The sequence below is a fragment of the Saccostrea echinata genome, unplaced genomic scaffold, assembly GCF_033153115.1.
Source record: "Saccostrea echinata isolate AGI-Se365-2 ecotype Australia unplaced genomic scaffold, CSIRO_AGI_Sech_v1 ptg000030l, whole genome shotgun sequence".
Taxonomy (NCBI): domain Eukaryota; kingdom Metazoa; phylum Mollusca; class Bivalvia; order Ostreida; family Ostreidae; genus Saccostrea; species Saccostrea echinata.
Window position 1 is genome coordinate 10,545,924 of NW_026889779.1, and position 27,988 is coordinate 10,573,911.

At 34.7% G+C, this 27,988-nt stretch overlaps 2 protein-coding genes across 2 annotated transcripts; both read right to left on the reverse strand.

Moving 5' to 3' along the window:
- Positions 1-2,172: 2,172 nt before the first annotated feature.
- Positions 2,173-5,298, reverse strand: LOC133196324 (heat shock 70 kDa protein 12A-like). The gene is made up of 4 exons (XM_061332233.1): positions 4,976-5,298; positions 3,622-3,861; positions 3,342-3,483; positions 2,173-3,234 (listed from the first exon to the last, which is right to left on the reverse strand). Exons 1-4 carry the CDS (start codon positions 5,282-5,284, stop codon positions 2,183-2,185), a joined length of 1,743 nt encoding a protein of 580 aa, XP_061188217.1. The 5' UTR covers positions 5,285-5,298; the 3' UTR covers positions 2,173-2,182.
- Positions 5,299-13,195: 7,897 nt separating this feature from the next.
- On the reverse strand, positions 13,196-27,948 carry LOC133197271 (NF-X1-type zinc finger protein NFXL1-like). The gene is made up of 19 exons (XM_061333231.1): positions 27,878-27,948; positions 26,851-26,962; positions 25,811-25,981; positions 25,108-25,226; positions 24,054-24,187; positions 23,766-23,944; positions 23,435-23,596; positions 23,049-23,149; positions 22,715-22,829; positions 22,491-22,606; positions 22,089-22,220; positions 21,225-21,315; positions 21,012-21,132; positions 20,382-20,541; positions 18,040-18,153; positions 17,273-17,404; positions 14,232-14,468; positions 13,786-13,980; positions 13,196-13,519 (listed from the first exon to the last, which is right to left on the reverse strand). Exons 2-19 carry the CDS (start codon positions 26,951-26,953, stop codon positions 13,295-13,297), a joined length of 2,607 nt encoding a protein of 868 aa, XP_061189215.1. The 5' UTR covers positions 26,954-26,962; positions 27,878-27,948; the 3' UTR covers positions 13,196-13,294.
- Between the last annotated feature and the right edge of the window lie 40 nt (positions 27,949-27,988).

Genomic DNA, 27,988 nt, shown 5'->3' on the forward strand with positions numbered 1-27,988 from the left:
GTTCGTGATATGACCCTTGACGAAATGGACCAAAAGTTTCTCGGAAAGGTGCGAATCTTTTGTCATGTAAGTGTATTTTAGGTTAGAATGAGTCTTTGCTCCATTTTTACGCATACTTTGAATATAATAAAAATGGAGCGAACAAACACTCATATGAAAAAATTGTTTTAGTATAAAAAATTGATCATTTTTGCTCTCTTTTGTGTATTTATGCTATTTCATAGACGAATTGTTTCAATCTTTGTGAGATTGTTGCGACATGTGGATATTTAACATAAGGTACAAGTTAATGTTAAATGAAATATCAAAGAAAATTTTGATGTAATTGAGATTTAATTTTTCACTTTCATATTTGTCGCACAATAGGCATTTTGCTCGCCTTGTTCGCCAGTCCTCTCTCGTCTATTTAGCTGCCATTTTTGGGTGACGAGACATTTCGGTCCAACACGCTTCGTGCATATGTCAGATATGAGTGTATTTGATATAGGATGAAAGATTTTATTTTTTTGAAATCGAGCTTTCGTGCAGTTGAAGTAAAAATTTGGAGAAATAAATTCAGAACGGTGCGCAACTTTTTGTGCGCAATATATATATATATATATTTTGTTGTTTCAAAACTTTGAAGAAGAAAAAATCTTGATCATGTGTGGATCTGGGGTAGACATTATATATTGTGTAGGTATCGCCTTAGACAACAGGCTAATCCATTGAAAATGTTACTATATATTTCCTATGGATCGCCAGTCAAATGAGCTTGGTACCTATAGGTGTCACTGTGCTTGATCTACTTCAAACTTCATTTGATTTTTTTAGGTACTTCTTGATAAAAAAAAAAAGTCAGATCTCTTCCAAACAAAAAGACTGAAAATGTTGCTAATTCATTTAGGTGATTTTTCTACATATTCTTTAGTGCGTACAGACGATTTCTCATAATACTCAATCCCATCAAGTTGAAGGGTCGACTCGCAGGCACCTCAGGCCTTTCATTTTTTAAAGGTATTTTACATTAATCATAAGTTTTCAATTTTTTTTAGATTGAGTATTCTAAGTGATATCCTCTTTAGTTCACCGAAACTGAGGATTCAAAGAAGCTTTTCTGATCACCTGTTGTTCGTCGTCTGTGTGTGTTTCTGTCTGTGTGTGTTTCCGTCTGTTATCTTTACACATTTTCATTCTTTTCTTCAGATCCATTTCAACCAAACTTGCCAAATACATCCTTGGGTAAAAGTCCAGAACAGGGCGGATGTCTTTAAAAATTTCTTCCCAAGAACCACTGTTCCAGGAAAGATAAAAACTTATGTGAAACATTTCTGATATAGTGTAGATACAAGTTTGTTCAAATCATTGTCCACGGGGTATGGTGGGGCTACAAAGGTGATCAAAGTTTTACCTGGGAATAAAAAGTAAAAGAATCTTCTGAAGGTATCTTCCTCTAAAGAACAGCAAAGTCATGATTTGTCACATTGATATGAAAGCATCCTCAGGTAGTGCAGAATTCAAAATTGTTCAAATCACGGTCCTTGCCGAATGGATTCAAGTTTGGTTAAATCAAAACTCTTTGGGGTTAGGGATGTCCCACAACATGAGATAAATAATTTTCATGGGCATAAACGGGAAAATTAAAGTCTTATAAATTTAATCTGAAGAGAGCAGCCGGGTTGGTGACTTGGGTGAGCGTTTTGGTCCATGGGTTTCTTTTCAATGAATTATAGCTCATTTGTCTTCAGTACACATTATAACAATGTTCAAAATGTTTTCAATAAAAAATTCCGTCAAAACGATTCTTAGCCAAGCTTTTGTTCCGAAGCAAATACTGACTTAAATTTTTAAGCCATTATGAAAGCCGTAGTATTCGATTTTTACTCTGAATTTTTATGGATGATTATTTTCTGATGATGTGATCGGTAATGTGATCGCTCTTCTGAGCCTTGCGTGTTTTAAGTGTTTGCAAATACATGTAATTATAACCACGAACCATTAGTGATGGGAATCCAATGAATTCATAGCTTTTCGTTTCCCATGCTTGAAACTTTTCAATTATATTTTCAGGTATTCTGTTCAACTGATCAAAAGAATACAAATTCAAGAATTCATCAACAAATAATTATGTATTTATGCACTGGTTAAAACTAATTTCGTATTAAAATTTTAACTAGGTAGTAGCTTGCAATTCAAATGAAAATCATCTGAGAAAATGAAATTTAGCCGTAACCTTTTGGTGAGTTCTCTTCTCTTCGGCTTTAACCATGAGATGGGTATCAGAAAATGTGGTGTAAACTATGACCTCGGCTTGCGGGTCAGAGGGCAAACTGATGGTTAGGTCACCTAATAGAGAACAAGTGTCGTCTGTCACAGACTTGGGATTTTTGGCGGTTGATATATACATCATAAGAATCATTGAGGCTTGGTAAGGCGAAACTTTGTTGTAGGTTTTCGTTACCTGGTGTCTTCCTACATCTACTGCTTGGCCTACCTCTACAAGTTTATCAAAAAATCCAGCTTCTAATCGTCCGTCTTGTATAGTTCTGTCAAACGGGACATTTCTTTCGGAAGTTTGAATAGGTTTCACAGCCATGAATCCATAAGTATATTTGCATATTCGTGTTTGTACAGTCAGAGGGGCGTGGCCGTATATGACCGCGCCCTTTAGAATCGCCATAGATGGATGTTCAGGAATAACAATCCGTTTGTCTCTGAAGGTGTCTCTGATGGCTTTCTTTAGAACAGGGGATTCCGAGAATCCTCCAACAAGAAGCAGAGTGGACACATCTCGAGATCCATTTTCCTTAAACATCTCCTTCAGTTTACTTGTGATATTATCTATGGATACTGAAAACAAACTTTTAAAGCGCTCTGGTTGAACTATTAGTCTTCCAGAAGTCCATTCTAAGTCACCATCCATGGTCGACTGTTGGATGACATCCATTAATTTTTCGTCTGATTCGTCTTCGAACATCCTCACCAGAGACTCCGGTACCTTTAGCACCACTTCTTCATCATTTTCAAAAGAAATAAATTGTTTCTTGATTTCAAACTCGCTCATCATTTCCAAATAATCAAAGAATTTTTCATTTTTGAATTTAGTGATAATTGGTGCTCCCACAAGCTTGATGAGGAGATTGAGGAAGGAGCTATTGACTTGGGTCCCTCCCCAGTCCCCACCAACAGGTGGGTGTATCTCTGCGAGTGCCCGGTTCTCTTCAACTTTGTGTGTTACGATATCGACTGTTCCTCCTGTCACATGTAAAAAAAATATTTTAGATCAATAGATGCATAATTTTATCTTTCTTAATTCAACACAAGTGTCATAGCTGATAAAGATGAGTTATTATTATAAGTACCTCCCATGTCTAACACAGTGTATGACGTTCCCGGTGTGATAATTTTTCTACCATCAGGACTCTGATTGTGCATGGACCAACAACAAAGAGAAGCAGCTTCTGGTTCCAGGGCAAGGAGCAACTTGTTCTCATCGATACCCGCCTGCCAAATAGGAGTCACTCCTATACATACTGACGAGGAATTACTAATTAATAAACGCTAAATATTATTCTAATTCAATTTTGAAAATAAACCTGGAATTCTGTTGCTGAGACTCAATAAAATGCTTTTGACGCATACCCTGATTGCAGCCTCTTTCATGAACTCTTTGGCTGGATCAGTCCATATTGCAGGCACTGTAACGACCCACTGTATCTTCTGCATTGCCTCGTCCTTGTCTTTCATGCCTTGTTCCACTAATACGCCCAGCAGATGGTCTTTAAGATACCGTATTGAGCTGGTAAACACGTCCATGGCTTTGATACTTTTGCCCATTTCGTCCTCCAAGATGGAATCCAGGCTGAGGCGATCTTTGCCTTTCTGTAATTTTTTCCAAGATATTTTATCCCTCACACTTACTAAGTAAAATTCAGCCTCAAGTCATCCACATGTGTCCATGACATACGAATAAAATAGTCGGTTATCATAAACGAAAATTATTATTTTTTCTTCATTTCCGAAAAAAATCATTAGATTTCATTACTAAAAATTCAAAATGAGAAATACAGTGACTATGTATCTGGGGCCGTGTTACGCCAGAATTATGTCAACTTTAACTTTGGGCTAGCCTGTCAATACTCTGCAGTAAATGATATGCAAATTATCGTGTAAATTGTTGAAAAATATATATGTTTTAATCGGGTTTTAAATCGACAGTAAACAATGTTTCGCTAGAAATCGTGCTTAGAATTAATTAAATTCTTTCATAGCATCCTGCTAAATTTCCTTATTCACCTCTCCTTGTTCAAAAGGGGGACAACAGTACAACTGACGGAAAAGATAATTATCAAAATGAGACTTTCGGAAATGCTATACATTGTTTTGGAAATTAGCGAATGATTTTTTCGGTAATGATATAAAAATATTTTCGGTAATGATAACAAAAAATTTCGGTATTGCAATATCAATTTTCGATAATGCAAAACTGCGTAAGAGTCCTGTGTTCTTAATTAAAGGATGTAGTTTAATTGTTTGCAATTGGCAACTGATCAAGTATACATTTCTGCATTTGATACATGATTACATACACATTAAATTTTTTTTTTAAGATTTTAGATACAACTATATCAGTAAGAACTAATTTTTGGAATAAAGTTAATTGGACTCAGCGAAATTATACACTTAAATTTACATTTAATTTGCTACGATTGATTTAACAATCCCACTTTTTGTCAGTGCCTCGTATGAAGCGAAGTACCTTGGATTCGGTACTTAGCAAAAACATTTTTGCTAGCTTTTCCTACGTAGCAGCTAGGTTAGCATATCGTTCAAGATCATATCTCTATATCCCAGATTTCATTGTCGTGTTCGAATGGATGACGTACTTGTGTCGGTTGTCTTGTATTGCCTTTGTGTTTTCATTTTTTACTGAATGCAACTAATCTGACAATATAAATATTCAAAATTTAATAATGCTATACTTTCTTGCACTTACATCAACTTCCCTTTGGTGGAGGCGCATTTTGAAATTCCTGAAAAAGTACCAAGATTCATGTTTGTCCCTTAAAACTAGATTCAGGTACTTTTTCTCTGCCTCAAATCCAAACGAGTGAAATGTTTTGTCCTTATCAAACAAAACTGTGGTCGGAGTCTTCATGAACTTATCGCTGGTTCCCGTTCCTGATTTCCAAGCGCTGGTCTTGATGGGTGGGAATTGCTGTTTGAAGTCATTTTTAGAACAATATGCATACCCCGAGTATGTTGTCCCGAAGTCAATCGCGGCTGATATGTCGAACTCGTTCATTGCTGTTTTTGTCGTTAAACCGAAAGCGGAAGTGATATAACAAGATATTGGTAATCGATAATTATATTTTTTAAGATATCTTACCAATTTTATTTCGGTCAGTTAAATCATTGAATTAAAGCGACCCATTTTTAGCTCATCTCAACGAAGTTGGGGGAGTTTATGTAATACCCTCGGCGTCGGCCTCGGTGTGTCGGCTTCAGCGTCCCAGACACAGGCACTTATTTCGTATACGGGGCACCCCTACTTATTTTTACCGCAATAAGTAGGGATGCCCCGCTTATAAGAACAAGTGTGGTAAAAATAAGTAGGGGTGCAACGTATACAAAACAAGTGCCTGTGGTCCCAGGTTAAAGTTTTTGGTGCAGTTTTCTTTACAAGTACTTCTATGCCCTATATTAACCAGAGATGCATGGAGGATGCTTCTAGCATGTTACATTGTACATGTAACAGTCAAGGTTTCAGATGCTGCAATTTCAGCTGAAGAATGACCAGGTAAATGTTTTTGGAGCAGGTTTAAGTTCTTGGAGCAGGTAAAAGCTTTTGGAGCAGGTCTCATTTAAAAGTAACTATAAGCCCTTTATTGACCAAACTTGCATGCAAGATCCATCTAAGGTGCACACTACTGGACTTGCTTCGGATGCTGGATCTGACCTACATTTCCAGATGAGTGACCATGTTTAAGTTTTTGGAGCAGGTCTCATCTCCAAGTAACTATAAGCCCTATATTGACCAAACTTGCATGGATGGTACATCTAAAGATGCACACTACTGGACTTGCTTCAGATGCTGGATCTGACCTACATTTTCCGGATGAGTGACCAGTTTAAAGTTTTTAGAGCAGGTCTCATTTCTAGGTAACTATAAGCCCTATATTGACCAAACTTGCATGGATGATCCATCTAAGGATGCACACTACTGGACTTGCTTCGGATGCAGTATCTGACCTACATTTCGCAGATGAGAGACCAGGTTAAAGTAAACTATAAGGGCTATCTGAACCAAACTTGCATGGATGATGCATCATGGGATGAACACTCTCAAACTTGCTTCAGATGCTGGATATGACTTACATTTTCTGGATGAGTAACTAGTTTAAAGTTTTTAGGTAAGTCCTTTCCCAAGTAACTGCAAGCCCTATCGTACCAAAATTGCAAAAATGTTACATCAAGGGATGCTCACTACTAGATTATTAGTTTGGAAGTTTGCCTTACTTAAAGACAACATTCGTTGAGGTGAGCTCTGTAATCTCTGATTACATATGTTTTATTAATGATTTTGCCATTATAAACTTGAGTTTATTCCGATAGCCTAATACACATGTACAAGTTTGTCAATACAGAGCGCCAAATTACATAAATTAATATTTAATTTAACAGATCTTTAATTGAATGATATCTTTCAATTAATTGATTTACATCTTTAATTATTAATATCCAGCCGGTGTTATGGTTATTCTGATACTTACAAAACTATATAAAACCTCAGATTCCATGAAGTGAAGGAAAATGAGGTTGATTAACACTGGATAATATAGTGGGGGCACATGCCCCCAACCAAAGTTTCCAGAAAATAGATTACATGTGTTGACATATAAATTAAAGAAAAACTGTCATGATATTAAGATGAGCATATTAGAATACGTTGAAAATTGAAATAGATAAATGCATAAAATACAACATTTGGTACAACATGTATTGCAAAGGATCATAACATGGATTTTATACTTTTAAAGAAATCAAAATCATCGGTGAAATGATTTCCTTAAACATCTATTATGCCATCAGGTTTTGATACCAAAAATATTCTTAAGATGTCGTTTAACAGAAATTCTTTCAACCTCTGAAAGTGAAGAAGAATGATTTTGTTTACACGTGAAAATGGCGACCGTGGATCGGCAAAAAATAATGCATTTTCTCTTCCGTTGTTGATGAATACTAAAGAATTGGGGGGGGGGGGGTGGGGGGTTAAAATGACAACATCAGTAGTGAAATGTTTTAAGAATTTTTGGCATAAAATACTCCGAGATATGCTGTTTAGGAAACCAAGTCCAAAAGAGGCGCACATATTGCATGTGTAGCTTTATAATTTTTTTTCATCGAATCGTGCAGCCAATTGTAAACATGTATTTCAGAAAGCAGTTTAGTTTTACAAGATATCATAATTAGAGGGAAGGCAAGATTTAAAATATCTGACTAAAATGATACTCATTATAATTCTATCTTTTTATACTGAGTTTCACACAGTTTTATGAAATTTAAAGATATTGGAAATAATGTGTTATTTTTGTTGTCTTCGTCATTTGCACAGCAAAGTCATTCTGAATCAGAAATCATGCATTTCTGGGGGGGGGGGGGGGGCTAATATTTCCTAAAACTATTTCAACGTCTATTGATTACTACAAAAATGAGAAGACACCCATTGAGTCAAGAGGTGTCATCACACAAAATGAAAGAGGGCATGATAAATTAAAGAGTGTGTGTGTGTGTGACATGATCAAAGACAGGGAGTGATGTATACACAAGAAGTATAAGTAGATGGTCTCAAATCCCAGCTGAGTGACGAGCAAATAAGTTTGACCAGAAGGAAATGTACTTTAATGAGAAATTTTGCACAATTTGATTATCGATATAAAATGTGTTTGTTTTTGGAAGGGTGTAGCTAAGCCTATGAGGGCTAATTATAAGGATAAATTTTACTTCAAAAATCACTAAAATTCAGGAGCTTCGCCCCCTGGGCCCCACAAAGGCTTTGCCCTGGATCCACTGGGGGCCTTAAGGCCCAATACCCCCTGCCTCTGAAAAAACAAGAGGCCCAAGGGCTCTAACTGTAACCTGAGTATAATACAACACTGTGAAGGATCCATAGAAGTATCACCGAGCAGAATTAACCCTTTTTACCAATTTTCTTTTGAACTTTTATTTTGCACTTAAATATATAATTATGTTTTATCAGTTATCTTCATTGAAATTAGTTCTGAATCTTTATTCATTGTTGGACTATGAAACACCGAATTATTTTACTTAATTGCATAGTGACACTCTTTGGACAATTGCTGAGAACTACAAAGGGACAGAGTGTTAATACAACCACTCATTTCTAATACCTTATAAAAACATTCATGTAATTATTTTATTTATCTTTCTTTCATGTCTATCTTATCAAAACTCCTCACAGATTGTAATTTACTCAGCATATGTCATTTTGTCACTCAATTTGCTAATTGTTGTCAAAGAACTCTTTTATATACCAGTATCTGAATTGTATGTGGAAGTTCGGAGGCCTGACGCATTACTGGCCACTTCCGTCTGTGTTCCCCGCATGTATTTCTTGAATGTTAAAATTGTTGACCATCATTAAATTAAATGCTTTTATTAATAAACTCGGAAACTAAATTACCCGTTACTTTGGATTTATGATATGTGATTTCGGGAAGACCCCTAGGAATACGGCAATACTTCTTCCGGCCCACAGCGCCACTCGTTTTACGCCAACATTCCCTCTTACCCGATCAACGACATATAATATTTTTGACCCAAACACGTGGTCATAGAAGTATAAAACAAAATTAACTGATAGACGAAGCAATGTTGCCCAAGAATTTCAAAAATCTGGTAAAAATACCCTTGCTAATTGTAACGTGTGAGACCCGTGTGATCGTCTTGGGATCACACTTGATTTTCCCAAGCCTTAAAGGGATGATAATGAATGCAAAATATACAAATACAATGAACACTTGCCTATTGTGTAAGGTATTCAATATATACCACTTGCCTAGTGCTACAATTCAGTACACAGAGACTTGGCTGTATAATGTAGCTATTTGCAACATGTCACTAATTATAACAAGTCACCCTGGCTCTCTGTGATTCTTTGTTCTCTTTGATAAAGTATAAAACAACTTTATCCAGTCTCTTTGTCCAGTGTACAATTTCAAATTTTGCTAAATATTAAATAATCTTTCTATCAATCTTTTATATTGCTTTCCAGGCAAGAATATGACTTTGAGCATGCTTTGCTCATTTAAACATTCACTTTTATTTTGTTTCTATATATATAACATTCTTTCTTGTATTCTCATTCAATCAAATAACCTGTTAATTAAATTATATACAAAGATTTCTTGATTAACACAATCTAGCAAAGGGGAATAACTCTCATTTGCTTCACTTATTACAATTGTGTACTCTGTTTGCCTCCTAGATACCCAAGAGCAAAGAAAGGGCACATTTACTTATAATAATATCTAATACATGATATTATTGCATTTAGTTTGTTTGTTAAGTACTAAGGGGCAGAGAAGAAGATTGTCAAAGCATAAATGCAATTTTGCTGATTAATCAATAGAGCCCCACCAAAGCACCAGAACTCCTGACCCTGGGACCATGAAATTCACAATTTTGGAAGAGGCACACTTCCTAATCATAGGTATGTACTTAGTTCATCGCCTTAATACCCAGGAGCAGGGGAGAAGATTTTTAAAGAATTAATGCATTTTCTCTATATTATCATTTGAGTCCTGCCCTAACACAAGAACCCCTGACCCAGGGGTCATGAAATTCACAATTTTGGAAGAGGCACTCTTCATCATCATAAATATGTATTTCATTCATTGGCTTAATACCCAGGAGTAGAGGAGGAGATTTTTAAAGAATTAATGCATTTTCACTATATTATCATTAGAGCCCCACCATAACACCAGAACCCCTGACACAGGGGTCATGAAAATCACAATTTTGAAAGAGGCACCTTTCCTCATCATAACTATGTACTTAGTTCATTATCTTAATACCCAGGAGCAGAGAAGAAGATTTTTAAAGAATTAATGCATTTAACTACATAATCATTAAAACCCTGTCCTAACACCTGAACCCCTGACCCTGGGGCCATGAATTTCACAATTTTAGAAGAGGCACCTTTCCTCATCATTATTATTCATATATTCATATTGTTTGTTTTCTTAATTCCCAGGAACAGAGGAGAAGATTTTTTAAGAAATAATGCATTTTCACTATATATTCAACAGAGCCTCGCCCTTGCACCAGAACCCCTGAACCAGGGGCCATAAATTTCAAAATTTTGGTAGAGGGCTCAATGTTCATTACAATCATGCCAACTGTTTCACTGCTTGATGTCCAGGAGTAAAGAGGAAGATTTTTAAAGATTGCATTAATTTTAGTGGTTTTGGCCCCAACCCTCAGGCCCCAGGGGAGTAGGGACCATGAAATTCATAATTTTTGTTCCACTTCACCCATAGATGCTATATGCCAAAATTGGTTGAAATTGGTCAAGCAGTTTCAGAGAAGAGGCTGAAAATGTTTAAATGTTAACACACAATGCACGACGACAGACAAACACAGATAGCAATAGATCACCTGAGTAAACTCGGGTGACCTAAAATTTCATCCTCCAGCTTTTACCAATGAACTGAAATTCTGAATATAAAAATATGTAGATCAACAATCCTCCTTTCAAAAAAAAAAAAAAAAAAATATATATGTATCTCTGTATTTTTATTTTTATACACCTGTTCATAACCAATTCAACATATAAACAACAACAAAACACAATAACCATGCCAACAACTACCGGTATCATAATGTTAGAACATCAATTGCAGATATAACATCAAACAAATATTCTACCAAAGAAAATTAACTGGAATGTCTTTCTATAAGATTTGAGGATTTGTGATTTGCAGAATATTAATTATACTGAAAAAAATTGTCCCAAATGTTATTTTCACTCCCTTGATTTAATTTAAAACTTGAATAATTCATCAAAGAGCATGCACCAGAAAAAGGAAACAGCTTTGAGAGATTCCAAAATGAAATGAAAAGTATAGCATTGTCAATATCATACAGCTGAAGTATGCTCATAATCAATAATCATGACCTATTGACCCTGACCTATAACCCAAACTGTAACTTGTTTAGTGAAGTCATTAAGTTTAATAATTAAGGTCCCATTTCTGCACCACATGAAAATATTGACAAACATATCAATAATATTGACCTTTTGACCCCACTCTTTGCATAGTAGAACCAGACATATCAATCATCTTGATTCAATATCTGGAAGTGTCTCCCTGTTTCCTATCTGTGTAGTGTAGTATTCAACCCTTTCCTGTGTAGTGTAGTATTCAACCCTTTCCTGTGTAGTGTAGTATTCACCTACTAGTATTTCCTTTCTTTTCTGTGTAGTGTAGTATTCAACCCTTTCCTGTGTATTGTAATATTCAACCCTTTCCTGTGTAGTGTAGTATTCAACCCTTTCCTGTGTAGTGTAGTATTCAACCCTTTCCTGTGTAGTGTAGTATTCACCTACTAGTATTTCCTTTCTTTTCTGTGTAGTGTAGTATTCAACCCTTTCCTGTGTATTGTAATATTCAACCCTTTCCTGTGTAGTGTAGTATTCAACCCTTTCCTGTGTAGTGTAGTATTCACCTACTAGTATTTCCTTTCTGTGTAGTGTAGTATTCAACCTTTTCCTGTGTAGTGTAGTATTCAACCCTTTCCTGTGTAGTGTAGTATTCACCTACTAGTATTTCCTTTCTGTGTAGTGTAGTATGCACCCTTTTTTTATCTGTTTAGTGTAATATGCAGCCACTGGGAGCAGAGGAGCTCAAAATATTGCATCAGAAACACATTAAAGTGTACTAACCTTCACCTCTGCTCCTGGGTGACTATGTATACAGACTGAAATAATTGTCTTATATTGTTACTATGAACAATTCAAATATTTGACACCAAACATGAAATTCCTATACAGTTCCAATGTTGATGAAATAATAGTTAACAGCATATTACATATCAGAGATTGAACCACCAAGACCTATGCTATTAATGAATATATTCCAAGATGAAAGTGCTCTTTCAATGGAACACGAACACAAGTTTATCAATCCACCACACAATCATTAAATATTGATAGATTCTCTTACATGATAAACACAACCATATACTGAACTTGAATCAAAGTCAATACACTCAAATACACAAAAAAGCACCACTGTAAAAGAGAAGCAGACATTAAAAGATGTAGAAAGGTAGATCACAGAGTAAAAACTATCCTAAATTCTATGTCAGAAATATTTTATGCTAAAATTACAATCATTAACAAAATCTAAATAAAGATATTTCAGTGTTAAAGACACTATTCAGAATTTCAACATTCGTATGGGTGTTTTTATGAATAAGGCACTATATTAACTGAAACAAAATAGAAGTTTCTTTTATCAAATCATTTACTGTATGGAATACTCTGTCATCAAAGTGTAAATCAATTTTTATTCATAAGAACATTATTTTAGCATAATTATAAAGACGCTCTACTTGTGAAAATTTCATTTTAGGGAATATTTTATTCTTTAGAAATAAAATATGGTGATTTACAGTAGATGTTAATAATCACCTTTTTATTTGTGTGCACCTAATCTAATGCAAAAGGAAAAGAACCAGTAATTCCAAGTATAAATTATTGATCAAATCCATGGTCAGACAAATTTTTCTCTCTCTCTCTCTCTGTAATGTTTCATTGTTGTGTTTTGAATGTTGTTTGTTTGTTTGTTTTTTGTTTTTGTTTTTGTTTTTGTTTTTTTTTTGGGGGGGGGGGGGATGGGGGCACCATGGTTTTATAGGAAATAAAATACAGGTACAATGTAAAAGATTATTCCACTTATTTTACTGCTAGACAGCTGTATTCAAAATAATTTGAGAATGACTTCAAACTGTTTATTTAAAATGAATCAAACTGATTAAAATGCCAGCACTGGCATATGTTTACTGGTATATATAAATGGTTCTGCACACTTCTATCAAAGAGATACATGACTGTATGCAAGTCTAACAAAGATATTCTTTTTCTTAATCAAAAGTAAACTTCCATGTTCTTTGAAAATTCAAAATCTGGTTGTCATCTTCAATTTATTCACAGAAAAAGCAGCTGAATAACAAAAACAAAACCTTGAATTGTTATTTTAAGCTCCATTGCAGTAGTGTTTTGTGTATTTTACTGACTGATGAGGTAGAAGGCAAACACGGCCAGTACAGCGACAGTAACTGAGAGGAAGACAACCTTCCTATGTCTCTGTAGAAATGATGGCTTCTCCTCTTCTTCTGTAGCCTTGTGTTGACGTCTTTTTCGTCCCTTCATCTTTCTCTCATACTCTTCCAATTCTGCTTGCTGCTTTTTCCTTTCCTCTTCTTTTTTCTGTTTTTCTTTATCTTCCTCCAGCTGTGAGGGTAAATATTTGTTTACTAACTTACATACATGTAGATGTAACATATACTTGTAAGTGTTTGTCTTTGTATGCGTATATTTTTTTCACAGCATGTTCGAGTTATCACTTTTTGCACAATACATAAAAAATGTAAGTACATGTACGTGTATATGCTCAATGAATATTTGTTAAGTACATGTAAATGTTATTCTTTATGCTTTCCAAAAAGATTTTGTTAAGATAAATTATATCTGCCATGCAATCCTTCTGTGTACTGTACCTTTTTCTTACGCTCCTTTTCTTGCTGACAAATGTCATCACAGTCCAATTTTTTCCCATCCTTGACCTCTTTACACAGAAAGTCCTTTTTCTTGCGGCGACATTTACAGCGGACTGTGACCTTCTTTTCACATTTTCCAATATTGGGACATTCCCCAGCATGACATACAGCTCCACATGGGTGTCCACACGGCATCTACAAGGTCACCATAAAATACAGTCACCAAAAGTTTTGATCCAAAATAAGCAACATTAAATTTTTATAATTTTTTTAAAATTCAAGACTTCTTTATTTCAATTGCAAAGCAAGATAAATCATAAAATGGAATGCATTCTAAATTTCAAGACCCAAATTTCTAACTCCTCAAATGTATCAAAGTAAGCACCTTTGCTGCATCATATTCAGTACTGCAATATAATAGAAAATGGACAGCAAGAGAAAATTACCAGCTTGGGACACTCCCCACCACAAGACTGCAAGCTTTCTCTTTTCTCTACATTCCTGATCCATTCATCACAGCTGACGTGCTGCACACTAATCTGACAGTGGCACCTCATACGTAACATCTGCTGACAAGGGGGGCAGGGGCCTGGATGACACTTCATAGCTGGGCAAGTGTGGGTACAGCCCTCAGGGCGGGGCTTTTGACAACTTAACTCACATTCTTCACAGTTATCTCCACACTAAAATCAGAATATAGAAGTTTTATAATGATGTTGTTTGGGGATATCATAAACTGTAAAAGAAAGGAAAAACAAGAAGTCTTCGAGCCATTGCTCACTAGTAATACGCCCACTTTGATGTGAATATACATTCTGATGTGACTGTACACAAGTTCAGTTATGGACAGACACAATGATGAACAAGAAGTTGACATCAGATTCGTACAAAAATGAATCCCACCATATTGCAGGCTTAACAAAGAGTGCTTAAATTTCAAGCATCTGCAATCAGAAGTTGCTGAGAAAACTGTGACGAAAAATTTGTTCTGTATGGTACGGACAGACGCACGGATAAACAGGAAGTTGACATCAGATTCGTACAAAAATGATTCCCACCATTTGGCATGCCTAAGCAAAGAGTGTGCTAAAATTTCAAGCATCTGCAATCAGTAGTTGCTGAGAAAACTGTGACGAAAAATTTGTTATGTATGGTACGGACAGACACATGGATAAACAGAAAGTTGACATCGGATTCGTACAAAAATAAATCCCACCATATGGCATACCTAAGCAAAGAATGTGCTAAAATTTCAAGCATCTGCAATCAGTAGTTGCTGAGAAAACTGCGACGAAAAATTTGTTATGTATGGTACAGACAGACACGCAGATGAACAGGAAGTTGACATCAGATTCGTACAAAAACGATTCTCACTATACGGCATGCCTAAACAAAGAATGTGGTAAAATTTCAAGCATCTGCAATCAGTAGTTGCTGAGAAAACTGCGACCAAAATTTGTTATGTATGGTACGGCCAGACGCATGGATAAACAGGAAGTTGACATTGGATTTGTACAAAATTGAATCCCATCATATTGCATGCCTCAACAAAGTGTATGCTAAAATTTCAAACATCTGTGATGAGTAGTTGCTGAGAAAACTGTGACAGAAAATTTGTTACGGACAGACAGACAGACAAACAAGGGTAAAACAGTATACCCCCCTCTACTTCAGAGCAGGGGTACAATAAAAACACACAAAAAGTACCAGTAATAAGTAAGCAGTTAAAACAATTTATAACACTTAAATAGCACCTGTCCAGTAACATGTAAGCAGTCAAAACAATTCATAACACTCAAATAGACCAGAGTTCTCCATCATTTGAAATTTTACTGTGTTGCAGACTTTATGTGAACCACCAATATTCGTGGTATTTTCACAATCAAATTTGCAACTGAACCACTAATCATTATAATTACAAAAGCAAACACACACCTTTTTTGAATCAACAATTCTGTATACAAATTGTATGGTTGTACAGATTAATAAAAAGTAAATTAATGGAATGGATATTTAAAACAATTAAAATTTTTCAATACATGTATAATAATGTACATATACTATAAGACAAACTAACTATAAATCCCCCCCCCCAAACACACAACTTAAAATAATAAGTACGATATAAAAACAAACTGAAAATAATATACTTGTATCACTGTCTACAAGTTGCATGTGTAAATTAAACCTTGATATTTTTCAATTGTATATACAATGTTTATTACATTTTCAACAGTGAAATACTGTGATTTATTCATTGAATAAAAGTGATATCCTCTCACAGTGTGAAAGGATACCAAAGTGATATTCTGTCACAGAGTGAAAGGATATCGAAGTAAGTAAAATATAATTTCTGCCCTGTAACAAGATTGAGATAGAAACTAAACCATCTTGACAGAGATTAAAACTGCCAATTTCTTCCCAAATATGTTGCTAAAATCTATGCTACAATGTTTTCAATCTCACAACTGCGAAGCTATGACTTCTTAACTGCTACAACTATGACGCCACAGCCTATGACAGTGTTAAGAGAAGAGAGAGGCAAAGGGAAAAATCAAAGAAAATGTAATAAACAGAAAATTCAATGTTTTGTAGTTGGATATAGAATTTATTTTGCTCGTGAGACAGGATTTTTTGATATTTTCAAAAAATATCGCGCTTTGCACTCGTGAAAATATCAAAAATCCTGTCCCATTCGTGAAATAAATTCCATATCCAACTACAAAACATTGAATATCCTCTATATACATGTATTTAACTTCATATTTTACACATGCTCTCAGGAACAGAGGAAATTCTGGTAGAGATATACTTTTAGAGGATGCCTTTAAATTCTTCAGCAATATATTTACATTAATGAAATGATTACAGTACAACGTTTGACTCACAGTGCCAACATAATTCTAAAGACGTGGTTCTGAAGTATAAAGACATATATTTATGATAAATTTTTAATTTTCAAATAATATTTAAAAATTCAACTAGCAATTATACGGTTACATGGAAGTGTGAAAACAAATTATTTGTCTTTGTTCCTTCATGCGTAAAGACCAGCGAGAGTCTAGGAGATAATTGAGTATGCAAGGTGAAGCAAGACAGAGTGCCCTAATTAAGAGATATATGTAATTAAGTGCTTTGCCTTAAAAATTGATAGACGGTAGATTTATTTGATTAAAGTTTCAGTTAAAGAGAATTTATGTTCTGATTTTCTGATAATCAGGGATCTTACTGTGTCGCAAAATTTTTACTGTGTTGCATGCATAAAATTTGTAATCGTTACTGTGTCAGGGAAAATTTTACTGTGTCGGCCCCCGACACAGTAAAACAGCTCAAGAAGAACCCTGTAGACATTTAAAAAAAACAGTTCAGAGTAAATTGATGTGGGACTAGAATCTTGTATACTCATGCAAAATACAAGGTATCAGTTACTAGTAAGTCCATGAATATGAAAATTAAAAAAAACACTCATTTAGGAAGCTCAGCATACTTTTATAGTGTCTGGGGCATTAGTAACCAGGTGGCACTCCTTAGAACAGGTGTGATTCCCACATTCCAACTTGCGACCACACTTTCTGCCACATGAGTATTTCCGAACTTCTGAACATGGGAAATTAGAAATCTGTTGACAAAGAAACAAAAGTGTAAACTTGTAATACTGGTGTAACACTTGTATATATACATGATACCCTCTAGCTTTTATTTTTTGTACATGTATTGAATATATGTATGTAAAAAACAGGTATACTGTGGAATTATTAATTTTCATGAGGGTTTAATTTTCATCTTCAAGGCATGAAGAGACCCATAAATTCATGCCCACCATGCAATGTAAAATTTCATATACAAAACTACTCAACACTTTCCCAACCATGAAATCCAATCCCTCCTAACAAATATTTTTTCTTCAAACCTTGAAAATTTGACCCCACAAAAATATGTGATTTCAAAGTATCCACAAGGTATAAATGTCTATTTTCCCTTTCATGAAGTGGTGCAATAACTTCCTCTTACAAATGTTATAATTTCTCATAAAAACCATTCAAAATACTGCAGTCACAAACACTTAAGCTAGTGGAGAAATTTACAGTATACATTTTGCATGCACAAATACTCTAAATTGTAGGTTTGAATGCTGAAACTAAATGGACAGTTAGAGAATATCAATCCTTGTTCCCTATCAAAACATAAATAGAGATTTTAATTATAAATACTGAATAATTTAATTAATTATAAAAAAGTTTTGTAAAAGCTTACCTCATGGAGTCCCAGGCATTGTACAGGGATAGGAAACTGACAAGGTGGGCAAGGCTTACACACTATTTCCTCCTTTATGGTTGGCCTACCTTCCCATGGGCCTGCTCTCACAGTCTGAGGGAAATAATGCCAATAAAATCAAGTTCATAAAGAAAAAAAATCATATATTAACAACTAGAAATATGTCCATAGGACATGAATGCCCCGCCGAGGGTATATTAGTAATGCAATATTTTAACACAAATTGAGAAAAGTGAGGTCAAGGTCAAAGGAAAGGTCAAGGTGAAAAATATTGATGCAGTTGAATAGCTTACATCAGTATGTATCAGCATATGAAGTTTGACACTAATTTAAGAAAAGTGAGGTCAAGGTCAAAGGAAAGGCCAAAGTCAAAAATTGTTGATGCAGTTGAAAAGGTTACATCAGTATGTATAAGCATATGAAGTTTGATAAAAATATTATGAATGGTTTCTTTAAAACTGAGCTAAACACTAATTTTAAAAAAGTGAGGTCAAGGTCAAAGGAAAGGTCAAGGTAAAAAAATATTGATGCAGTTGAATAGCTCTCATCAGTATGTATCAGCATATGAAGTTTGACACTAATTTAAGAAAAGTGAGGTCAAGGTCAAAAGAAAGGTCAAGGTCAAAAAATGTTGATGCAGTTGAATAGCTTACATCAGTATGTATCAACATATGAAGTTTAATTACACTATCTTGAATGGTATCTTTAAAACTGAGCTAAACACTAATTTAAGAAAAGTGAGGTCAAGGTCAAAGGAAAGGTCAAGGTCAAAAAATGTTGATGCAGTTGCATAGCTCTCATCAATATCTATCAGCATATGAAGTTTGATAAAAATATCTTGGATAGTTTCTTTGAAACTGAGCTTTGAACAGAGCTAAACACAAAGTGTGACGGAAGGACAGACGGAAGGACGGAAGGATGGAAGACGGACATGACAAACACTATATGCCCCTGCCATATTCATGGCGGGGCATAAAAATGGTTTTGAAATATTAGAGTTAAGGGATTAGCTTTAAAATGTATGCCTCTTAATAAGAAAGACTTTCCTTCACATTCGGACTGTTAAAGAAAGAATATTGTTCCATACACACGAAAAAAGAAGAAGAAGCCTATAGACAAACTGAAAGACAAGATGGTTCCAGTACATCCCCAAGACTTTATTTGTGAGGTTATAAAAGATGATCAGAAATAGCTCATCTTTGAACTATATCTTCATACATGTATTGAAGCTGCACTTAAAAGGATTATGATGTCAAAAAAACTATCCCCTGAAACATGTTTTCTAGTAACAATAAGAAGTAATTATGGATTGACAGATGGATGACTGAACAATTCAACTGCTTACTCTTTATTATTTAAGGCATGGTCATTTTTGAGTTAAAATCAATTTTGCATTGAAAATCAATAGGGATCATCCTCTTACATGTAACCTAAGCACTTACATGTGATTAGAGAGAAAAACAAAAACAAAACAAATCAATTTTAAGTTCGATATATTCCAGAAATATGTTTTTTTTATTTCCATGTTAAGGTACCATTGACCTTTTATCTTAAAAACAATATGGAATTTCCTCACATGATTTGCCACCTATTTATTAAAGTTATAGAATGACTCAAAATCATGTGTTTCTTTTAAAATATCTGTCTCATAAAATGAAAGATTTATGAAAAAATATGAGTATAGCAAAGATATGACAAACTCAACTGCTTTGTAAAGCAAGAAAAGACTGCAAAATATAAGTGTCGGAAAAACAAAGGTTGTATCTAACATTTTGTTGTTATTTTGCATGTCAAGGTCACATGACTGTATTTTAGCATTAACTTGTAAACATTGAATTGGAGCATGCAAAGGTGAGAAATATGTTCTAAAATTCTTTTTTGAAAATTGTATCAAAATTCTTGGTCTACCGACATTCATTTTTTGGTAGTTGAGACCATGGTAATTTCTACAACTTTTCTGTGTATGTGTACAATAGGGTGGAAGAAGTGAAGCAAAATTTTCATTTTGGGCCAGACAAAATTTTTTTTCTCCATTACAGATTTTTTCAGGTTCCAAAATCTGTAATTTTTGGAAACCCAATACTTTCATAGGTCATGCACAAATTCTATTTTTGTCAATTTTCCCATTTGTGTGTTACAGTGTCACTTTAAGTTTGAACTTAAAAGAGCAATGAATTTAAGAATTTTCTGCAAGAAACCAGTTGGGTGCTTATCCATCTGCCCACCAGAACATCAATAGTAAAACGATACCTTGCAACTTCGTAAGCAGGGTATGAAGTATATAAGTTGCAGTTTAAAGCAAGTGACTCATGAATATTTACATTGTCTCTGATGATCATTTTAACAGCTGTGTGACACTGGGCTGGACAAGAGTGAGGACATCCTTCCAGCTGTTTCCCACAAACCAATCGACATGGCGGACAGTCTCCAAAATGACATCGGTGTGGGATCTGACTAGAGTGATGGCAGATTGGGGTTTTTCTAAAAACAAAAATAATAAACAAATTTATCTGATAACTTGCAGTCTTTCTCCAAGAATATTTTTTTAAATAATGTAACACCATTAAGAGTTTAATGAAATATACATATATGTACATACAGGTATATTGTATAAGAATACATCTTAAATATCAGAATCTTGAAGCATTAATACATAGTCATGATCTTGACAAGAAGACTTTAACATCAATGGTTTGAGTTTGTTCACAATAGTTTGGTTCATGGCCATGGCATATCCCCTGGCTATGCATAGACAACATTTATAAATATAACCTTCACATACCCAAAGGAGGTTCAAATATACATGTACATTTGATTTAATTTGAATTATGAATGCATTGTGTACAACCCTACCAGCATGGGTAGTTACATCTGAATTATGAATGTGTAATGAACAACCTACCTGCATGGGTAGTTACATCTTAATTATGAATAGGTAATGAACAACCTACCTGCATGGGTAGTTACATCGAGGTGGGCGAGTGACTTTTTCTTTCCCACATGGCACTGTGATACGAGTTGCTTTACAAAAGCAGGTTATCTGTACAGTTAATGGACAAGGATAACATGGTCCTGAAATTAAAAGAAATAAATGTAGAAAATCCAAGGCAATACGTTCATAATTCACTTTTTTTTTTAAATAGAATAGGGCTATTGTACGTTACCTCTATGACATCCACTAGCACACTTGTGGTTTTTACAGCTTAGCAATTTTCCACAAACTTGTTCACAGCTAGGACAGTTTCCATCACAACACTGTAAAATAAAACATGAACAGTTACTAATAAATCCATATTTCCTACCGATCCATGAAGTCCTGAAGTAGATTGCAGCAATACAAATCATGATAAGTTGCTCAAAATTCCAACTCATTTCACCTGTACTGAGATATTGTACATGTATGTACTGATCCTATTGTGTGTATTGCAAATGTTAATTACATGTATATTGTGTGTACTGCAAATGCTAATTATGCCTTTAATGACATTTAATTTTGCTTCAATTTGACTTGTAGTAAAATTAAATCCTCAGATGATCAATACACATAAAATTATATTTAACACTGATTTATACTTCACAATAAAAGTATATTTTTTTAATAAACAAAGTCTAACTTGACACTCAAGTGTTCTTCAGATATTTTTGAAATAAATACATGTACTGCTGTTTACAGATAAAATCTGCTAAGAAGAAAAAAGAAGAGGAATATGCTCACAGCCCTTACCCCTTTTTATTAAATTGCCCACTGACTTTATTGTTTATATTTATATAATTAAGTAATTATTTGCCAGGATCAGTAATGAGTAACCACAGCAAGATTAGTAATTACATGTAATAATTCTCATTATTATTATACAAGGACTTTATTTTTACTATAAAACAATTCTAAAAATAAAGTCCTTAACTTCCTGTGAATAAAATGTTTATTACATTGTATGTTTTTCCTACAACTTCCTCAATGGTCTTTAAAATGTTACATAAAAGACATATAAGGAATCTTATTTCCCCTCAGTAATCCCCACACAGACCTTTCTCTTACACTGGTGTTTGTTGCAGTCCCTCATCGCTGTACACTTGATTTCACACAGATATTGCTTTGAACATAAGACCTCTTTTTGCTTCTGTCCACATCGACATTTCTTTGTTACTAATTGTAGGCACTACACAAAAGAAAAGAGGAGTAAAATCTACATTTGTACATACAAAGAAGTATATGAATATACAGTTGCATAAAAATAGAAGCTATATTAATTAGACTACAGAGACTTAATTAAGGAAAATATTCATGTAATAGTTTCAGAAAGCAAGAAAAGAATGAAACATTGCTGAAACATTCTGTAAAAGAAAAGTTTTGAAGGAATATATATTTCACTTTTCCTTTTAGACAATAGCATAAATATAAGATCATGCTGAGACAATGACACACTCACAGATCCACAGTTGCCAGTGTGACAGCGTTGTGAACAGGTATGCATCCCACAATCCAACAGTTTACCACAAGTATCACCACAGGTTGGTACATCCTCTGTACAAGGCAGGTTGTATTCTAAAATTTATTTTTCTAAATTACTGCAAGATCTATATGAATGAATCTGTATGCTCTATATTCTGCACACATTTTCCATCCTACCCTCTCTAAATGCATCAAAGGTACCTGTTTTCCCACAAGGACAGAATCGTTGGCCAGATCTTGGACAAGGCCCACAACTCTCCTTGTGACAAATCTTCTCACATAGGTGGTTTCCACAGGAAAGTGTTTTGCCACAAGGCTGCAAGGGAGGGAAATAAGATTTAGTATTATCAGATCACAATATCATTCAATTTAGGACAACTCTAAATTAACAGATTTTAATTAGAAAAAAAAGATACAAAATTTCATCATTCATACCAACATACATGTACCAAATAATCTGATGCAATCTATAAAAAATAAAGCATATTCTAACTTTTTGTTACACAACTTGAACAGATACAGATTTATTATGTACCTGATCACACTTCCAATCTGGGCTGGCACATGGCCGTGTAGTGACTTTTTTCCCACAATAACAGGACTGCTTGCTTGTTTTAGGACAAGGGGCACATTCGCCTACTCATAATAAAGATTATTCACTTGTGTTTAAACAGGTACCTTGTCATAAAATTATAGCAGACTGTATAAGTTCCATTCCTCATGAGTTTAACTTTTCAGCAAGTCTTACCTTTGAAGGAATATCATTATTAATCTTAAATACTAGAACTATTAGCCAGAGTAAATTGAAATGCTATATTTAAAAATTACATGTATAACTCAAAAATTTCTATCATCAAACATTTCCTGCTTTACAACATATGTTTTTTTTTCCTTTGTAGTAAATGTTTTGCTTGGAATCACCTGCATGACAAGGGAGCTGGCAGTTGTGATGGCCACATGACAGCTTTTTCCCACATGGTTTTCCACATGACCATTGTTTAGCACTACACCTGACCACTTTAGGTTTCTGTTTACCACAATGACAGGTTACTGTCACGGTCTTAGGGCATGGAGGACAGGCTCCTACAAAAATCAAACAATAAAACTTACCCACTGAGCATACTTTAAGATAATCAGTCACATTTTAGCTATCATATAAAAAGAAACTGAAAAAGTAGCACAGATGCTGAGAGTATTTTTGAGAAAGGAAAACCCCAGTGAGAGATTAACCTGTATCACCTGAGTGACATACCTGGATGACACAGCAAAAGACAGGTGTGTCCACACTCTGGCTTCAAATTTCTGCCACAAGTCTGTCCACAGGAATGAGGTACTAACCATGGGTCAAACTTGGGGTTCACTTCCTTTCCACAAAAGCATAAGTATTTAGAGGGGCAGTCTTTTTGCTGGTACTCTGTTCTACATTTAGGACTGTAAAACATTTGCAAAACAGGAGTAAATCCATTGTGCATTTTGACACACATTTAAGGCATTTTATTTTCAAAAGCAAATAAGAAGGAGCAATCGTTAATGCCTTTACCAGTGCCAAGGAATGTCTTTGCTGGGAGTTTGTCCATCTGGTGATTTGTAGGCATGCTGATATATCCCTTCACGCACCCACTTCTGAATACACTGCATATGGAACATAGCATAGCAACCACTACAGTTCCAGATCTGAAGAAATAAAATTCCATCATTTCATTATAAACAGTGATGGCACTTGATACATGTATCTGACATTTCACTTGTTTATGAAGACATCCTGCAGCTTATAGGGAATAATGTAAATATGGAAATATCCCCAAAATGTTAATTAAAAAAATCTATTAAACCAGTCTTTGACAAATCCCGGGAGTCCGAAGCCCGGGACCTGATAAAATTGGAAGCGGGCATGTGGAAATTGCATACTTACAAGCCCGAAAGGGCGTGTAAATTCTGAGGCCTAAGCCTCCGTATTATCAACTTAAATAATACCAATAACATTAAATGTACTTTAAAGTCTGATTTTTCATCTAAAGTGGAGCACCAAATAAAATATTAACAACAGTTTATTCTACTGTGATTTCCAAAGAACTCTTTTGCAAAGGAGACACAAAAGGTATAAACATTGAAAACAATACGTGACTTCCAAGGAACTCTTTTGCAAAGGAGACACAAAAAGTGTACAGGTTGAAAACAATATTAATGGCGAGATAATAGATCTATAGAAATGGATTTCGGATCATTTCCTTGGCATGAAAAGGCAAATAAGAATAAAATTACTTGATAAAATTCTGGGCATGTAAATATTTGTTCGGGCTAGCGTAATAAGTGGTTAAACCTGCCCGAAGGGCATGTACTGAAAAAAAGATTTGGCGAAGACTGTTAAACAGACTGTGAATACATTTTGGGTTTATTTCAGCAATGCAGGCAAGTCTGACTCATTTCAGAGAAGGCTCTAGTCATAGGACTATTAACCCAGAAATTTCCTTATCATAAACATGTACCCAGTAGTTACTGCATAACTTTTCTGAGCATAATAATTCCATATTTACAGACCTTAAGAATAAAGTACTGATAGTGTAAGGCTTCAGAAATGATAATGCAGGACTTACAGCATCATTCTTTTTAATTGTTTCAATACAGATCAGACAGGCAGAAGAGCTGGAGCGGTAAGAATGTACCAAGTCTTCTTGAGCTGTTCCCTGTTCTCCAGTAGTGTCCCCTTCATTGCCTATGTAAAGCAAGATAAAAATTACCAGTCTAAAAAATAGTGATACTTGTGCCTCAATCTACATGTATGTCTTCCTTGTAGAAAAATCAAACCAAATAATAAGATTAAATATTGATGCCAAAAAACTGTCACACAACACATTTAATTGGATTACCCTATTCAAGTTTTTTGTATGTTTAGTGTCCATGTGCCCATTGGTTTTTTGACATCCAAGATCAGAAAAAAAACAAACAAAATCAGTAGTCTTGAAATTGATTATTTTGGTGGAAATCTTTGAATTCTGTCAATTTCTTTCAAAATTTGACTAGAATCTGTCAAATAAGGTATACACTGAGCATTTAATACCTTGATTTTGCAAAGAAATTATCTTTCTGCAAGAAAAATAGATTAATAAAATCAAATCCTTTGAATGATGTTGATTTTATGAATATAAAGTATGTGTTCTATTTATCAGCTTGTATTTTTTGTAAAAGTTTTTGAATGATAGATGGATGCTAAACCAAGAAAAAAAACTTGGAATGGCCTTATTATATATTATATATACAGAGAGGAGGTATATTAAAGTTGTACTGGTTTTGGCTTACTATACAAAGAAGAATAAGATTTAAACACTGTGTTGATGATGTCATCAGCAATGTCTTCCTCCTCTTCTTCCTTCTCTTCCTGCTGTATATGTTGCTGGATGGCCTGCTGGTGAGCTGTACTGGCCTGTAAAAACTTCTCCTCTGCATTCTTGTGTTTTTCTGCATTTTTGCCTTCAGAAAGAAAAAATATACACAGCTATGTTTAAATATACAAATGTAGAGGAAATCATTCTAAAAAAAAAGTTTATTTTCCTGTGGGGACAGAACAGGTGACATTTACAATTCAAAATATACAACTGAACTGCAGTTTCTCCAAGATCAATATTTTGAATTCCACAGACATGTTCAAGAGAGTTGGAAGTTCCAAATATATTTTTTTTTTATGTACCAGTATTTTAACCTCAATACAGTAAAACATGGTAATAGTGAACACACTTATGATGAATTCATGCTTACAGGAAAGTGATTTCCAGTCTGAATGGTTTAGTGTCTTTTGAATCATTGGATATCTTGAAGTGATTTCTTTGCCCCATGGAGTTCAAGATAACAAGGTTTAACTGTGTCTTATCAATTGATTTGTAAACCATCTTTACTTTTGTCTCTCACAAATCTTATTTCTTCCTCTTTATTGAAAAGTTTTTTTTACATATTTTGAAAAAAAATGTACTCTTTCAGACAATCTGACGTAAGCCTGCTAAGCCTTAGTTATGCTAATGATAGCATAAATAGAAGTCAGGCATTTAAATGTGACTGGAAAGAAGAAAACGTATGACTTGACCAGGAAAGGGACCCAGGGCCCGTGCATCACTAGTCAGGTGCTCTACCAAGCTACCCAGGCCAATATCCACAGCCCGAATCATTACATAAAAAATAAGATTGCTCTTTCAGAGTGAAAATCTTTTAATAATTTATCTCTTTGTCCTCGAAAATCTTTAAAAAAGGAAACATTTAAGATGGATTAAATTTAAAAGAAAGACAAGCTAATATTATCCCACATTCAATGGCTGCTAAGTAATAACAACACTTATAAAAGAATTTACCCGGTACCAAAGAACTACTATTGGTGTTATTTGTAGCACTGAAGTTGCTCCCCCTTCCTCTTCCACGGCCCTTTGGTTTTAGATACGATGGAACATGTGCCATTACTTACATCTGAAAAGGAGGTCATCTTTACTTAAATTAATGGGTTTATATAAAATTCAGTCTCTAAATAGCAGTATCAATCCTCTAAATAAGTACAGAACTCTCTTTTTAATGTTTGACATAAATGTGTGTGCATGTGGTGGATTTTCATATTATCACTATAAGATTTTTTTCTAAAATAAAAAAATGACAAAAGTGCACAGAAAGTCTAGAAAGGTCAGCACAGTTTCTGACCTCTCCAGACTTTCCCGTGCAATTTCACATAGTTAGAAATAATCACTTCTGTCGCTTTCCTTTTCAGTGCTAGGTATCAAGGATGTTTTGCTTCACTGCTTGTTTTATTCAGCAAGTGCAAATCGGCAGAAAATAGAAGGGAGTTATTCAAGCATTTTTGAAGCTTCTCTCACCCAACACTGGCAGGAAAAGTGTAGATATTGATTAAAATCATGTGTGAACCAAGGCACCCCCTAGAATTCCAGATGGCGTTTGTCATCCCTTGTGTCTTTTATTATGTACATTGAAATATGATTTTTTAAAGACTGCCAATTTCAGCGAATTTACATTTTTAATCAGTATATTTAGACAGACATAGAAATCACGCACTATACATCATCCTTAAACCGAGTCCCTATGAGGGCGAACAGACCCAATACCCGGCCTGATCACAGGGCTTGACATGATCAATCAGTCTTCTTTCTTTTTGACCACGCTACACCACGAGCCCCTGACCCTGTCCGACTGTGGTCTGTAATCTCAGTGAGATTCGTCGAGACTAAAAATTTTGGACAGGCGTCGCGTAAGAGATTATGTGGTCTGATTTCATTATTATCGACGTTTTAAATGATTGAAAGAAAATTCTTGTTATGAAAGATATAGACTATAATTCAATTAGTTAACTACTGCAGAAAATAGAGCTTCTCATACTCATTATACCGCACACGTCAGACTCTTTCGTCAATCGTCGGCATTCGACATGGGCGCAGCCATGAAATCAGTCAACCGTGAAATTATTTATATTTTTCATCTTTAAAAAAA